At 54.7% G+C, this 15,626-nt stretch overlaps 1 protein-coding gene across 3 annotated transcripts in view; it reads left to right on the plus strand.

Moving 5' to 3' along the window:
- The first annotated feature begins 643 nt into the window (after positions 1–643).
- Positions 644–15,626, plus strand: part of ARHGAP22 (Rho GTPase activating protein 22) — a 209,245-nt gene continuing 194,262 nt past the window's right edge. For all 3 annotated transcript variants that reach the window (XM_055119221.1, XM_004607398.2, XM_055119222.1), the window contains exons 1-2: positions 644–920; positions 4,671–4,836. In XM_055119221.1, the coding sequence (XP_054975196.1) occupies positions 4,785–4,836 (52 nt within the window). In that variant the 5' untranslated portion in view covers positions 644–920; positions 4,671–4,784. The remainder of the gene's footprint in view (positions 921–4,670; positions 4,837–15,626) is intronic.

Here is a 15,626-nt window from a genome sequence, read left to right on the forward strand (position 1 = left end):
CCTGTGTCATGGCTGGGTACCCTCTCTGGCCTCAGTTTCCCAGTCCTCAGAGTGGGAATGGGAGATGGGGGTGAAGCCAGCGTGCAGCTGGCAGTGGTTCAGAACGCCCTCTGCAGCATGGGCACGCCCTCCTCCGCTCCCACGTCTGCCTACAAATTCCTCCCCGAAGTGACGACACAGAGGTGGGCTGGCTGTTCCGCGTGCAGTTGTTGGTTTTTTTTTTTTTTTTGCTTTTTTTTTTGTGGGGGGGTCACACCCAGCGATGCTCAGGAGTTACTCCTGGCTTTGCACTCAGGAATTACTCCTGGCGGTGCTTGGGGGACCATATGGGATGCCGGGGATCGAACCCAGGTCGGCCGCGTGCAAGGCAAACGCCCTACCCGCTGTGCTATCGCTCCGGCCCCCAACCGCGTGCAGTTTTGTGGGGCACTCTGCGGATGCAAAGCCCGGGTAACGCTCCAGGGGCCGCCCCGGAGCCCGCAAGTGAGCACAGGAGGGATGATGAAAAGGCAGAAGCTAGGCCGCGGTCCAGAGCATGAGAGGCGCTGCCAGCCTCTGACCGCCAGGGGGCGCGCTGCACCAGGCAGTCCCTGTCCAGCGTCCGCCCCGCAGAGGTCAGTCTCTCCGGGAACCAGTTCCTGCAGCCTCTGAGCAAGCCAAGGCGGGTCATCAGCGCGGCCTCCCCAGAGGCACGGCGGAGCCAGGGAGCCTGGACCTGACAGACGATGTTCGTCCGGGCCGGCTGCCTCCCGGTGCTGCCACCGCCCCTGCCCGCTCGTCACATGGGGGGTCGGGGGCAGGGCCAAGGCCAAGGCCCCGCGGGATGAGCCCTGGCGCTCCCTCCTAGCGGTGTCCCGAGAAGGAATCCCCAGGCCGGCTCTGGGCAGCTGAGACAGAGGCGTCCTGCTCCCGGGAACCAGGTGAGCGGATCCAGCTGGGGCGAGATGCAGGAAGCCAACCTGGTGGGCACTTGCCAGCCCTCCACAACCCGCCCCCGCCCCCTGCCATGCACCAAGATGATGGGGTGCGGGCGGGCTACCCGGGGCTCACACACTCCAGGCTGGGTGCGGGTTGAGGAGGCTGAAGGAGGACAGCTGACCGGGCCAGAACATGAGAGGTAAATGCATTGCCCAGGCATGAGGCGTGGGTGGCAGCCAGCCTCCTGGGTTTGAACTCCCTCCCCCAACCCTTCCACTTGTAACCTGGGGGATTTTCAGTCCCATCACCTTGTCTCTGGGTGCTGTCAGTTAAGTACTGCATCCACAAGCAGTAGCCAAGAGCTGGGTGTCATTACTATCATTGCTGGTATTGCCCAGGGTGGGGTGAGGTCCCGTGCAGGACACTGCTGGCCTGGGTCCAGGGGACTCCTGGCCGCCGGCGCCTAGGTGAGCCCAGCGGATGCCAACCAGCTCCGCTCCCAGCTGAGTCATCCCAGCTCTCTGTCCACCACTGCCCCGGGCTGTGCTTCCCTGAAGGCCGGAACCAGGCCCCAGCATTGCTGAGCATACAGCTGTGGCCAACTCTTGATTAACACCCAGAAAGGGGCTGAGAACAAGGCAGGGCTGGCATGGGTGACTGGGGCACTGTTCTGCCTCCCTGCCCTGCTCACCAGAGCCCACTTGCCATCCATTTTTCCCGGGAGCACAGACCCATGCTTAGGACCCTCCTGCCCAATTGCCGGAGGAGGCAGCCAAGGTCATTCCTCCAGCCACGGTCCTCCTGGCCCCTTAACCCCCATCACCATGCACGAAGGCACTCACTCACCACCCCCTCCTAGGATATGGACGGGGGCCAGTGGCAGCCGGTACCTGTCTGGGACACATGGCTCGACCAGAGCAGAGGCCCAGCTTGCCTGTCCCAGGGGTCCTTGTATGGGTGACTACAGAGCTGACACAGGGCTAGCTGACCAGGCTGGAGGCTGTGGGGAGAGGCTGGGAAAGAAAATAAGGAGAATGAACATGTCTGAGGGGGATGATTCACATTACTTCACACACACACACACACATACACACATTCACACACATGCACGCCCTATACAAATACAAACACATGCCCAGGCCCACCTATATGCGCAAGCATTTCATGCATGCACATGCCACATACGTACACACATACACCCATATGCACACTCATGCATGCATACTCATGTCATATACACAAACACATACACACGCCACATGTATGTGTATGCACACACATCACACACACAAACACACCTGCTAGGGGCAGGGGCAGGTGTCTGCCTATCCTAGAGCAGCTTGAAGCATCAGTTTCTGGACTTCCTCTTTCCTACCCTCAGTCCTGGGGCTCTGGAATCTCACTGAGCATCTGCCTCTCTCCTATCTGAGCCCGGCAGCCTTGTGCCTGCCAGCTCCACCCAGAGCCTGGGATGAGACAGGTTAATTTAACACATCTTGGCTCGGTCCAGCAGGGTGTCTCCAGGGTATGCTGGTGACCCAGTCAAGGTCATGGGGCAAGAGCAGACATGCAGCAAAGTAAACCTTCCTAGCTCATCTGAGAAAGACATTGAAAGATGGTATCACTCTTCCTGTAGAGGGGAGGAAGCGAGTGTCAGCTCCTAGAACTGATGTCCAGAACTGTTTTATACAAAGGCCCCTCTCTGTGGGTGAAGCAGGTGCCTCCGTAGCAAACAAGAGGTCTGGGGAGGTGGGAGCAACCAGACCACAGTGACCGTCAAGAAGCTGGATGCAGGCCTGCTTGAAGTCCATGTTGGAAGGCCTTTTCCACTAAGGACCAAACAAATCACCCCTCATTCTTTAAGACACTGTCACTGTATCACTGTCATCCCATTGCTCATCAATTTGATTGAGCGGGCACCAGTAACGTATCCACTGTGAGACCTGTTACTGTTTTTGGCATACTGAATATGCCACAGGTAGCTTGCCAGGCTCTAAATTTTAATTATTTAAATTCCTAAGGGTGACTTGCCTGATTCTCCTCTATTCACTAAAGATAAAGTGAATATTTGGAATGTATCAGGTGGCCAGATGAGACATAAGACTAGAATCTCAATTTCAGAGCCACCATGAAAACATTTTTTTGTTTGTTTGATTTTGGTTTTGGTTTTGAGGCACACACAGCAGTGTTCAGGGATTACTCATGGTTCTGTGTTCAAGGGATGGTCCTGGCAGGGCTTGGGGGACCATTTGAGGTGCCAGGTATCAAACCTGGGTTGGCCACATGCCAGGCAAGTGCCCCTACCCGCAGCACCATCTCTCTGGCCCCTGAATACCTCTGTAGTAGAGGTTATACTTTGTGCAATGTTGGGAACACACTTTGACTGACCCAATAACTGGTTATCCTCTATTTTTATTTGCTGAATCAAATAACCCTATTTCACACTGCTGGGACAAAGAAGGCGGTCAGAGTTTTCCCACTAACCCCCTGCTACGTTAGTTCTCAGGTGGGCTTCACCCTCTGAACCCCGTTTCCCTCAACCTCCCTCCGTTCCCCTGCCTCTCCCTCCTGTCACATGGGACACAGAGACACTGGGAGAACACAGCCTCCTGTCTCTGTCACCACAGGCCTCTCCACACCTCCCTCGACCTGGTTCTGGTCTGCTGTCTCACTGTGTGCAGGGGGTTTCCTTCTCCAGAGTGGGCCTCGCGGCTCTGGGCCAGCAGTTTCCCTCTAGCCCATGGCCCTGCCTGCTCCCGAGTCACTCGCCAGAGGCCCGGCCGGACCGTCCCCCTCTCTGCATCTTCCCTCTGCTCCCTCGGGCTCTCCCAGCAGTGGGAGCTGTCCACCCAGTCCCAGGGCGTGGAACAGAGGACAAGGTCCAGCACGGCCCACTGCATGCGCTGTCCAGCAGCCCGCAGACCTGGCCTCCACTCCTGGGGGCTGACCGCTGGAATCCCTGCTTCCCGTACCGCTCCCCCCACCCCACCCCCCGCCCCCAGCCTGGGGAGGGAGAGGTCCCCTGCCACTGAGAGCTCTGGCTGTGGTTGGTCTGACTGATCACAAACACAATACAGACCCTCAGGGACAGACCCTCAGGCGCAGGGACCAAAGGAGGCAAGAAGGGCCACATCCTCTGGAGGAGTCACTCCTAACCCCACCTGTGACCTCCCTCTGTGCCAAAAGGGTCACCCCAGACCCATCCTCTCAGAGAGGCCTTTCCCTTCCTTTGCCGAGACCCCTTACTCTGTGAAGCTGCAGCAGTTTCACGGGGTCCCTGGAGCCGTTTTCCTTCCTGATTTTTCCACAGCTGTGTGGGAACGGAACGAGAGCGAGAGTCCTGGGGCAAGTACAGGACTGGTACTTCCACCCCCCACAGCCACTGTGCACACCTGCGGGCCATGCCGCCTGGGTGGCCAGTTGGCGTCTGAACCTGCTCTCCGGCCGGTCCCCAAGGCACGGCGCCTCCGGCACATCATGCAATGGACACCCCCCGCGCTTACCCACTGCCCCCCGGGGCCGTCCACTCCGAGGGGAGCTGCGGTTCTTGTTGCCATTTTACAGACTGGAGGAACTGATACCCAGAGGCCCCTCCACCGGCAGCAGCCCCACCCTCCGCTTGGCTCGAGGCAGGTCCAAGAGCCCCGGGCGTGCTTGCATTGGAGGGACTAATTCCTCCCAGCACGGCTTCTGCTTGGAAATCCAAGAAAACACTAGATAAAGGGCATTCTAAATATATTTCTTTTCTATAGATGCGGATCTCCTGTTACTGGAAAACAGGAATTAGCTTGTCTGGTTGAGGATGTGGTTGGTGCGTTCTAAAAAGGACCCACAAGAAATTTGCGTGTAGAACTGCCAACTTCATTATGCAGCCGACAGCTTCCAGCAAAAGGAGGACGTTTGCAGCCAGATATTTCAGTAAGACTCGGGTTTTATATTCTCTGTGCGGTGGGGATCACTCTTTTGCTTTCGGCCCCTTGCTTGGGTGGGGACATTCAGGGCCAAGGGAGGGGCTGGTGGGCTGAGAGCCCCCAGCAGCATCTGTGGCCAGGTCAGGCACAGTCCTCGCTCACCCCTGAACTTGGCAGCCGTTCCCTGATGGCCTGAAAGGCTTAGCCTGCAGCCTGGGTCGCAATTGCTAAGGGTGGGTGGGGAGGTGGAGGTTGGGAAGGGGGGTGACTGTTGGACTCAGGACTCTGATGTCATTGGGCCCACAGGGCCCACCAGCTGAGGATGCACAAAGTAAATTCTTCCCATGGGACTCTGCAGCCCAGGCTGCTTCATGCCCTGTCCCTAACAATCGGCCGAGCAGGAGGACATGTCGCCCAGGAGCCGTGGGCATATTCAGGACGGAGAGTGTTTAGGCAAGAGGGGCAGCACTGGAGGTGGGGGCTGGGGGATGGCACCAGTGCCAGGCCATGGGTGGCATGTGGTGGGACATCATGGTCTCTGGACCTCAGCCCCTTCAGGTGAGGACCAACATCTCACAGTCTCGAGGGAGACACTCCACCTGTGGTCCTCCAGCTGCCCCTCTGTTAGCACATGGAGGGGCTTTTATAAAAAAAAAAAAAATCTCCTGGCATTTAAAAATACTGGTGATTCGGGTTTAATTGCTCTCAGCTGAATCCCAGACATCAGCACATTTTTTAATTCCTCGGGAGGGCTGAGACCAACACTGCCTTGGCTGTGGGGGGTGAGGAGGCAGGTGGCTCGGACTCGGGGCCACACGGGGCCCCCCGCCGGAGGGAGCGCACAAGCCCGGCCTCTCGGACCCACACTCGGGGAGTGAGGGCTGGGGAGAAGCTGGAATTGGTCCTTAACAGTTGGGTCCTTGACGCTCTGGGGGAGGGGAGTCGAGAACACCGCCAGCTGCTTTCCTCTGCGCGCTGGGTGTGCGGCATCAGCGGGCGTGAAAGGAAGTGTTGCTTGTGTTGGTGGAAGTTTGCGGCTACCAGAGCTCCATGGTGGAACAGACGTCCCCTGGCTTCTGACACAGATTTGCGGAGGGAAGAACTGATAAGATACTTTGTGGAGTACCTGAATTTAAAGAAGTCGGCGGGTTGATTTTTGTTTATTTGTTTGGGGGGTCATATGCCGCAGTGCTCAGGGCTCACTCCTGGCTTGATGCTCGGGGTCACTGCAGGTGGTGCCAGGGAGGCCATATGTGATGCTGGAATCAAACCAGCACTTGCCTCAGGCAAGGCAAGGGTCTTAACCTCTGTACTGGCTTTACTGCTATGGGTTGGTTTATTATTATTATTATTTTTTGTTTATTATTATTGCCATGAAATTTCACTGTCACTGTCATCTCGTTGCTCATTGATTTGCTTGAGCGGGCACCAGTAACATCTCCATTGTGAGACTTGTTGTTTCTGTTTTTGGCATATCAAATACGCCACGGATAGCTTGCCATGCTCTGCCTTGCAGGCGAGTTACTCTTGGTAGTTTGCCAGGCTCTTCAAGAAGGGTGGAGGAATCGAACCCAGGTCGGCCTCGTGCAAGGCAAAAGCCCTACCCACTGCACTATCGCTCCAGCCCACCATGAAATTTACACAACAAAATTCATCCCTCTAAAATGAACAATTCAGTGGCCATTTGTACATTCACAAGGCCAGGTGACCCCCTCTTATCCCCTGTCCCCAAATGTGTTCTGCACGTCATATCCATTAAGCTGTAGCTCTGGGACCCCACAGCTCAGGTAACTGCTAACCTGCTCTCTGTCCCCCAGGACTTACCTTTCTGGGCACTGCCGATCAGAGGAATCATACGACATGCATCCTAGTTTGAATGGCTTCTTCTGACCAACTGGGTTTTGACTTTAGGGGTGTGACTTTAGGGTCACGCGTGGCAGTGCTTGAGGGTCCCTCCCCATGGTGCTCGGGGGGCACTGTGTTGTAGTGAGCAGACCTGGGTCTCAGGCACACGAAGCTTGGCCTGTCAGCTCTCTCCCTGCCTCCTGGAACAGCTTCTTTGACTTTAATGTTTCTGAGGTTCATCCACAGAGTAGCACCTATCAGTACCTCATTCCTTTAGGTTGAAATTTTAAATTAATTTTTAAATCATTGTGTGACCACAAAACAGTTTGGCAACTGTTTTGATAAATAACTGCATAAATAAATGGGACCTGCAGTGCTGTTCTGTGGGAGTTGTTGAACGGGAAGTCAGCCAGCCAGTACAGGGCAATCTCTCCCTCCCTCCCTCCCTCCCTCTTTCTCCCTCCCTCCCTCCCTCCCTTTCTCTCTCTCTCTCTCTCTCTCTTTCTCCCTCCCTCCCCCCTCCCTCCCTTTCTATCTCTCTCTCCCTCTCTCTCCTTCTGTCTCTGCCTCTGTCTCTGTCTGTCTCTGTGTGTGTGTGGTATGTCTGCCCCCTTGTCTGTGTGTGTGTCTGTGTGTGTGCATGTGCTTGCGCGCACTCTTTTTCTCCCTTACTACCACTAGATTCTGGAAGAGGTTATTATGGAGTGACAGTACAGTCTGGAGGGCACTTGCTTGCATGCAGAAGACCCGGGTTTGATCCCTGGCACCCCATGTGATCCCCAAGCACTGCCAGGCATGATCCCTGAACATAAAGGCAGGAGTAACCCCTGAGTATTGTCAGTTGGGCCAGGAGTGAACCCCCCAAAAAATGTAAAAGAAGTTACTGTGGGATGAAAGCTGGCCTTTAACGGAAATATCTTTGTAATTGGAGAAATGGGGCGTTTGGGGAGTGATTTGCGCTGCTATGTGTCACTTTTTCACTTTGCCCACAAATTTGCCAAGTTGTGGACCTGCTGCAGAGCCAGAAGCCATAGCCAGGCAGTTTAGGGACCCCGTGCTAACATGCTCACCCACCATTGGGCACCCCTCTGGACTTCATGGCCTGTTAGCTTTTTCCTATGACACTAGCCTGCCAGCTGTGATATCTCAGCACCCGAAATTTCTCATCACTTACCTGCCCAGTGCTCTCCCAAGGATGTGGGGGGCGGGGCTTCTCCTTGCGGCTGACCCTTCTGGGAAGCTGCCACCACAAGTAACCACTGCGGGGGATTCGAGAGAGGAAGGTGGGGGTCTCTGCCTCAAGCCGGCCAACATGTCCAGCAAGACAAACACACTTCAAATCCAGCCAATTTGATGGAACGGCCCCCAATTCTATCGCCCACTAGCTAACCTTCAGCACTAGAATTGGGGTGTGGTTTGAAGGAGAATTGTGCTACTGCCCCTTCCTCCCACTTTCCCACCTTCCCAAAGGCTTTGCCTACTTGGCCCCTGCCTGAAGCCCACCTTGTGCCCTTGCTGCTGTGAATGGCCAGAGGAGCCCTCATCAGTATTTCCTGTGCGGGTGAACAGCACGCCTGGTGTGGTTCAGTGTTTGGGGGTGCCAGAGGTGCTGGGTCACCTGCATTGCCTAGACTCCAACCAGGCCTCCAGCATGAAATGCATGAGTCTCCACCCACTGAGCTATCCTGTCCCCTTGAGTGCTTCTTCAAAGGCAGGTGGCTGACCTGGAATTCTCTGACTCCGCCTCTCTGGGGAAGTGGGGCACCCGCGTTTCTGAAGGAGAGCTTGCTCCACAGTCTGACTTGTTCCTTCACACCCGGACTCTGTCCCTTTGCTTCTCACCTCCCCAGGGTCCAATACAGAGTTGACTAGGAATCATTGAACACTTGGGTCTTCTCTGATGAGTCACGTTTCACTTGCTGCTTTCCAGGGTTCCTCCCTGTCCCCCAGGAGTCTGGCTCCAAGGTGTGAAAGTGCAGCTCTCTTCATATGTATCCAGCTTGGGATATTTTTAGCTTGTTACATACAAAAACTCATTTTTCATCAAATTCAAGTTTACAGCCACTATGTTTTTGTTCCAAGTAACTTTTCCGTCTCTCTCTTGATTCCTGGGATTTACAGCACACAGATATTGGCAGACTTACTGCCGCTTTATGGGTCTCTGAGCACCCTTTGCTGGGCTATTTTGCTCTGTGCTCTTCTATGCTCTTCATATTGGATCACTCCCATCATTTCTCTCCAAATCCACTTATTCTTTCTTCTGCTATTTCAAATCTGCTATTGAAACCAAGTGAATTGTTTGCTTCAGTTTCTGGATGTTCAACTCAAGAGTTTCGTGTGGTTTTCTAATTTTTTTTTAATAAACGAGGATGTATACAATCATCCTGGCCACCCCAGTGAGCTCTACAACCAGTGCACACACAAAAAAAAATCACAGTTCAAGGGGTGAAGCCACCCCCAAGCACCTCGGCTGCATGTAGAAGCATCACAACCATATGTGTCACCCCTGGCAACATCACAACACAGCATGTGTGTGGCCGCCATCATCATAACAAGAAGAGGGGGAGATAAATAAGGGGAAAGATGGGTAATGCTCTGCAGTGCTTGCAAGGGGTGGTGCAGAGGATGTCTGGGGTTTCCAGCTGGTGCCTGGGATAGTTACTTTGGTGGTACAAAGTAATCCTTCAGGGACTAGAGAGAGTACAGTGGGTAGGGCACTTGCCTTAGATATGACTGACCCAGGTTCAATCTCTGGCACTGCAGTGGTCCCCAAAATACCGTCAGGAGTGATCCTTGAGCATATCATGCAATTGTGTGGTCTAAAAACCAAAAACCAAAACCAAAAACAAAAACTTAACCCTGCAGGAGCCAGCATCTTTATCACAGAACTACATACACACACATGCACACACATGCATCTGCATACGTCCACACACATGTGCACACTCATAAATCTCACTCGGTTTGGAGAGACTGAAAGATGCTCCACAGGAGGGCTGAACAGCACAGACCCCGCAGCTGCTTCACACCAATGAGGTGAATCCGCTGGTGTCTGTGCAGCCAGGCGGCTGCTGCTTCCCTTCCGTGGTCCCGCCAAAAGGAAGCAAATGAGGGAAGGAATCCTGGGAAATGTGCTGCAGCCTAGAAAGGCATGTCCACCAAGAGGACAGTGAGTTGAGAGTAAGCTGGTGTCCAGTCCAGCCTACACTGGTGTTGTCAGCAGGCCCGGGTGCCTCAGGCCAGGCTCAGGGCTTTAGGGGGAGGGGAGAGTAGAGGGGTGTGGGGACAAGAGGACAGGGCCCTTGGAGCATCCATGCAGCAGCTCCCGGGAGCAGACAGGGCTGTTTCCTGCTCTAAAGCGCTGACAGGGCCTCAGGGCAGCATCAAGACCCTCCTCCAGGTCTCTGCTCTCTCTCTGCATGCCCTCTGCCCGTATGTCTGCATGTGTGTCCAGTAACCGAGGTCTGTGGCTGCTGGCCCACAGCACAGCCTCTGTGAAGGCTCGTGGACTCATGGTGAAGTCATACCTGGCAGGCCAGTGGGGAGCATCACAGGAAGTCTAAGCACCTAGTGGTCAGCCAACCCTTGGCAGGCGTCTGAGTCCTGAGTGCCAGAAGGGAAATTGGAAAGGGAAAGACAAAAGGTCCAGGAACAGAGCCCCCTGTAGAGTGAGGACGAGGACCATGTGCCAGATTGGAGTGTCCGGGTGGGCAGGCGCAGGGAGCTTCTTCAGCTTGGCTGGCCTCTTGGTGCTTGCCTTGTGTGTCTAGGTGCCCATGGATACACATACATGCTGTAGGGTGGAGTGGAGGGGGGTATCAAGCCCCCAGCCCGCCTTGCTGTCCAAGAATGCACCTGCACCCAGCCTCTCGTGCTCCTGAACAATGAGACGGGAAGAGGGGCTTCTTCCATTAGTGAAGAGAGTGATGGAGGGAGGCTCAAAAGCTCCTACCAAGCTAAAATCCTCTGACCTGTAGCTGCACTACCGTTACCTCACACAGCTGGCATATCGTCTCAACTGTGAGACCTACTTTCATCCTCACAGCCAGACAGAGAGGATCCATGTTCCCATTTTATCAATAAGAAAGGAGAAGTCTTCCCAATCCACTTCCTCTGCCAGCAATTAGGGAAGCCACCAGGTTCAAGTTTGGGTTTCCAAGAGCGAAGCCTAAGAAGAGGACTTGGGTGCAGCTGGGAACGTTGGATCACCCTTGGAGGTGATGCCAGGATGCAGGAGGGAGCTGCAGGGAGAGGGAGGCGGGAAGGGTGCCAGGCTGTGTGAGGGGCCTCAGGGAGCCTGCGGCTGTCAGCCAGATTGACTTGTGCGTACTCCCAGGGTGGACTGGGGCCCGGGGCTCCTGAGAGGGCAGTGGATGGAATTCCCTGGTCCCTTTCCTTCCCCAGCTGACAGTGACCCATTGTGGCCGCCCAGCAGCTCCAGGCTTCCTTCCTTCACATAGAGCTACAGGGCTCAAGCTTCTCCGACGATGCTGCCCCACCTGGCCGGTCTGAGAGCCTGGAGGGGACCCATGAGCACGTGGGCCTTCTTTTCCATGTCTCTGACTAAAATGAGACAGTCACCGTGATGCAGCAGGGGGGGCCCCAAAGCTGCACCACCCGTCACAGCCTTCACCTCAGTGTGTCTCTCCCAGCTCGGAGCATGTGTGAGCTGGACTGGTCTGGGAGCTGGGGACCCAGCATGGAGGGGAGGGGAGGATGCAATGAGAAACAGAAGCAAGGCCAAGTTCCCCCTTCCTGGCGGGAGGGATCCCAGAGCGACTGGAATTAAGGGCAGGTTCATGGGTCAGTCAGAGCCAGGTGACATGGCTCAAAGAAGGGAAGCTTGCAAACAGTTCCCAAGGTCAAGGCATTGACAAGGCTGGCGTCCGTGCCACTACCACCCCTCCCACCCCGCGCGTGGCTGTCTCCTGCTTACAGGCCTCTTTCCCCTCCCTATGTGCTTCTTTGCCCTGGCCTCGTCCCAGGAGGATGCCAATTAGAGGCACATCCTTAAAGGTCCAATCTCCAGAGTCACATTCTAGGATACGGCGGACCAGACTTCAACCCACACACGGAAGGGTGGGAGCACACGGCAGCCCTGAGCAGCAGCCGGGGAGCTCCCTTTTGTTTTCAGGGGCCCTGCGGATTGCCATGGCACCTGTGCCCCAGGAAGAGGGTACCCCGTCAGAGGCTGGGCCGACCTCTCAGGCCGAGTCTAGACAGTGGCTCCACCAGCAGCCCTGCCCGCCAGGGATCCCAGTGGGAACCACTTCCCCACTGGGGAACCCAAGCAAGCAGCTGACTCAGGCGCTTTTCCTAGGAAACCAACCAGCCTCTCACCACGAACGTCTGCCCGCGTGCGCGGAGGGGAAATGAGTCAAGCCTGAGAATGGTTGTGAAATGGGAAACCAGTGTGAGGGCCCCAGAGCTGCTCCCCACAGCCCACTCTGGCGTGGTCTCTGCGTGGGGACAGGGATGTCCTTTCTGATGCTCAGACAAGGGACTTTTGAGGCCAGGCTCGGAGTCGACCCCCTCTGCCTGGAGGGTCGTTGGCCTCCCTGCTGGAGTCTCACCGCCAAATCCCTCTCCTTAATCTGGAGCGTCTCCCTCGGTCTTGTTGCAGGGTGGGTGACTAGGTAACTGGCACGCCGGGGCATTTCTCAGGGGGTCGTGGCACCAGCCAGTTACCACAGAAACCCAGCTGGGCGTTTCAGCATCCAGGAGCGCTGGGAGGAAGGTGGGGATGGACACTGAGGCACAGACGCTGCCCCGGCATTGATTTCCAGGCGCCTGGCCAGGGTCAGGCATCCTGAAAAGCAGCTCGGCCCCGTGTTCCATTTAGAAATATCGCTGTGCTATCGCTTCCATTTAGCTCAGCCCCTCTCCTCTTCCCATCCGTCTCCACTCTCTCCTCTTAGCCCTGAGGCATAGAAGCCCTCCAGGGCATGAAGAAAGGCCATCACCCTGGGGCTGACATCATCATGCCAGTTTTTTTTTTAATTGAATCACTGTGAGATAGATAGAACATTACAAAATTGCTCATGATTGCCTTTCAGTCATACAATGTTTCAACACCCATCCCTCTACCAGTTAATTTCCCAGCACCAGTGTCCCCAGTTTCCCTCCCACCCTTCTAGGCATCCCCTCACCCCTGCCTGCCTCTATGACTAGCACCTCTTCTCTCTCTCTCTCTCTCTCATTTTCTCTCTCTCACTCTCACTCTCTCTTTCTCTCTCATTCTCTTTTTCTCTTCCCCTCTCTCATTTTAGGCACTATGACTTGTGATATAGATGCTGAAAGGTTATCGTGCATATCCCTTTACCTGGATATATTTCAACATTCAGTTCTTGTCCAGAGTGATCGTTTCCAACTAGTATTGTCATAATTGTCTATGTTAACTGCCCTCCATCTTGCACACCATTGACCAACCATCGACCAGTCCTCCTGGCCCATTTTCCCTGCATGCAAGTTTTTTTGTTTTTTTTTTTTAAAAGGACAGTCTTGAGAAAAAGCCAGGCCCATGCAGAGCAAGGCTGATTTAGGCCACCCTCTGGTGCTCTGAGCCCATGTGAGCTCTGCGCTGAGAAAGGGACATCATGTGCTGTGGGTGAGTGTTATAGGATTAAAGCTCTCATAAAAGGCAGGATTCAGAGAGGGGAACAGTAATTCCTGAGTGAATCAGACTTCCCTTCCCATCAAACTGACCATGATACTGGTAACAGCCAACCGTGAGCAATGGTGGCCTTTGGGAGTACGTGAAATGATGGGTGGGTTCTTCGTGGGGCTTCTGTGGAACACAGATATGGAATACTTAGAACTGGGCACCCCGTTGTATTTCTCTAGTTTCGGGGCAGGCGATCCCTGCGTTGACCATCAGGGGGGTTCCAGGCGAGGGCCGTGTTATAGAGAGCTAGCTCGTGCCATGCAGATGGCAGAGCCAGGGAGCAGACCCCGTGACTCTCCCACAAAGAATCGGCAGATGCATTTGGTCCCTCAGCACTGGGCCAGGGACTGCTGTGTGCTCTGGGGTTGCAGAAGTAACAAAGCGAAGTCCCCCTCGCTGGAGCACACTTTCTTTGGTTCTGTTCCGATAGCAGCATGAAGGAAGTATTCTCCGAGGCCCTTTGTCTTCCCTGTGCCCGGGGGAACAGTTGGGCATGGAGGGAGGTGGCCAAAGAGGAAGCCATTGAAATTGTTTGAAAAATGGATTTTGTCCTGTATAGCCTTAGAAACACTTTAAAAATAGCATCTGGTTTCAGCTTTGATTGGTACCAAGTTTGGCAATGGTCACTTCCACCTTTGCAACAAGGGAAACACTGCACCAACTTCAAATAGGAGACTTTTCTTATACCACTCAGAGCACTGGAGTGGAATAAGAACCACCACACAAGTCCAGTGACATAGGCTTCAAATTGTAACAGCCAAAATCAACTTATCTGAAGCAGAAGTCACTGGAGCCAGAGACCGAACAGCCCTTGAGATGACCCCCAAAGTAGTTCATATTAAATAAATAAATAAAGATAGAATTTCTGTATTACTGTCATCCCGTTGCTCATCTATTTGCTCAAGTGGGCACCAGTGACGTCTCCATTGTGAGACTTTTTGTTACTGTTTTTGGCATATTGAATACGCCACAGGTAGCTTGCCAGGCTCACCGTGGGGGCGAGATATTCTCGGTAGCTTGCCGGGCTCTCCAAGAGGGGCGGAGGAATCGAACCCGGGTCGGCCGCGTGCAAGGTGAACACCCTACCCACTGCTCTATCTGTGGGGCTTGTGTGCGTCCTCTCTAGGGCTCACACTCTTGGCTGAAGCACACGAGGTATTTGGTGACAGCTGGGGGGTCACAGCAGTGCTCACACACACATGCTCACCAGGGGTTGCCCTCCCCAGCTGTGGAACTAGCACCTCCTTCCCAAGTCCTTCCCCGCCCCCCAACCAGATTCATCATTCTACACAGAAGCAAAAAGCACACTTAGAACCAGAATGAAGTCTCTTTTGGTTTCACTCGAATTTCAGATAAGGGAACATTTGAATCCATATGGTCCCCCGAGCTCCACCAGGAGTGATCCTGAGCACAGAGCCAAGGAGTAAGCCTGACCACCCTCAGGTGTGCCCCATCACCACCACCAAAAGGTTCACGACCAGCCTTTGGTGGCAGCTTAGGTGGCAGAGTTTACGTAACAGAGAAACATTCTCAAGGTCCCTTGGCAAGCCTTTTGGTAAAGAGGCAAATCTAAAGTCATCACAGGGCTGAAAGCATCAGTTCCCAAGCTGCTGACACACAACTGTGCCCGCAAAGCAGGGTCTTCCCTGATGCACCTTAGCTTCTGGGGCTGGCATTCTTCTGTCCATCTCCGCGCGCTGCCATGGTGGACTGGAAGGGTAGATCCACACCACAGGACCCATCCCTGCTGCTCTCACAGCCTGCTTCCAGTGAACAGAGGAACCCCTCAGGGCAGCAAAGGGCAGGGGAAGAGGCTGGGTCCCTTTGCAGTGGTCCTGTTGGTTATGAGCGAGTTTTCATGTGTGTTTCTGAGCCGAGATGTCCAAAGGGCTTTACCCTTTAAGTGTCCTCAATTGGGATGACCAGGAGAAGTCAAATGCCTTTAAAGCAGATTTCGAGTCTGTCAGTGCTGGGGTGGGGTAGGGGTGGAGGAAGGGGAACGAGCAGTCAGCTCTTTGGCTCGCATGCCATCTGGCCCGCACCTGCGCCTGGGTCTTCACTCTGAAAATGGACAGGCACCCCCTGAAGCTCCACAGCCCAGCGGCCCAGGAAGGAGATGCCAGCTGCACCCCGTGAGCCAGAAACCTGACAGAGTGGCCACCTGTTCTGAGCCTCCCTTTCTACTTAGAAAAAGAATGAACAAAGCATCCTTGGTTCGAGAGATGCATCAACTATGGAAACAGGGCCTGGCGCCTGGGGGACACTCAGCAAAGCTGAGATCAGGGTCC

Source organism: Sorex araneus, chromosome 11 (assembly GCF_027595985.1).
Source record: "Sorex araneus isolate mSorAra2 chromosome 11, mSorAra2.pri, whole genome shotgun sequence".
NCBI lineage: Eukaryota > Metazoa > Chordata > Mammalia > Eulipotyphla > Soricidae > Sorex > Sorex araneus.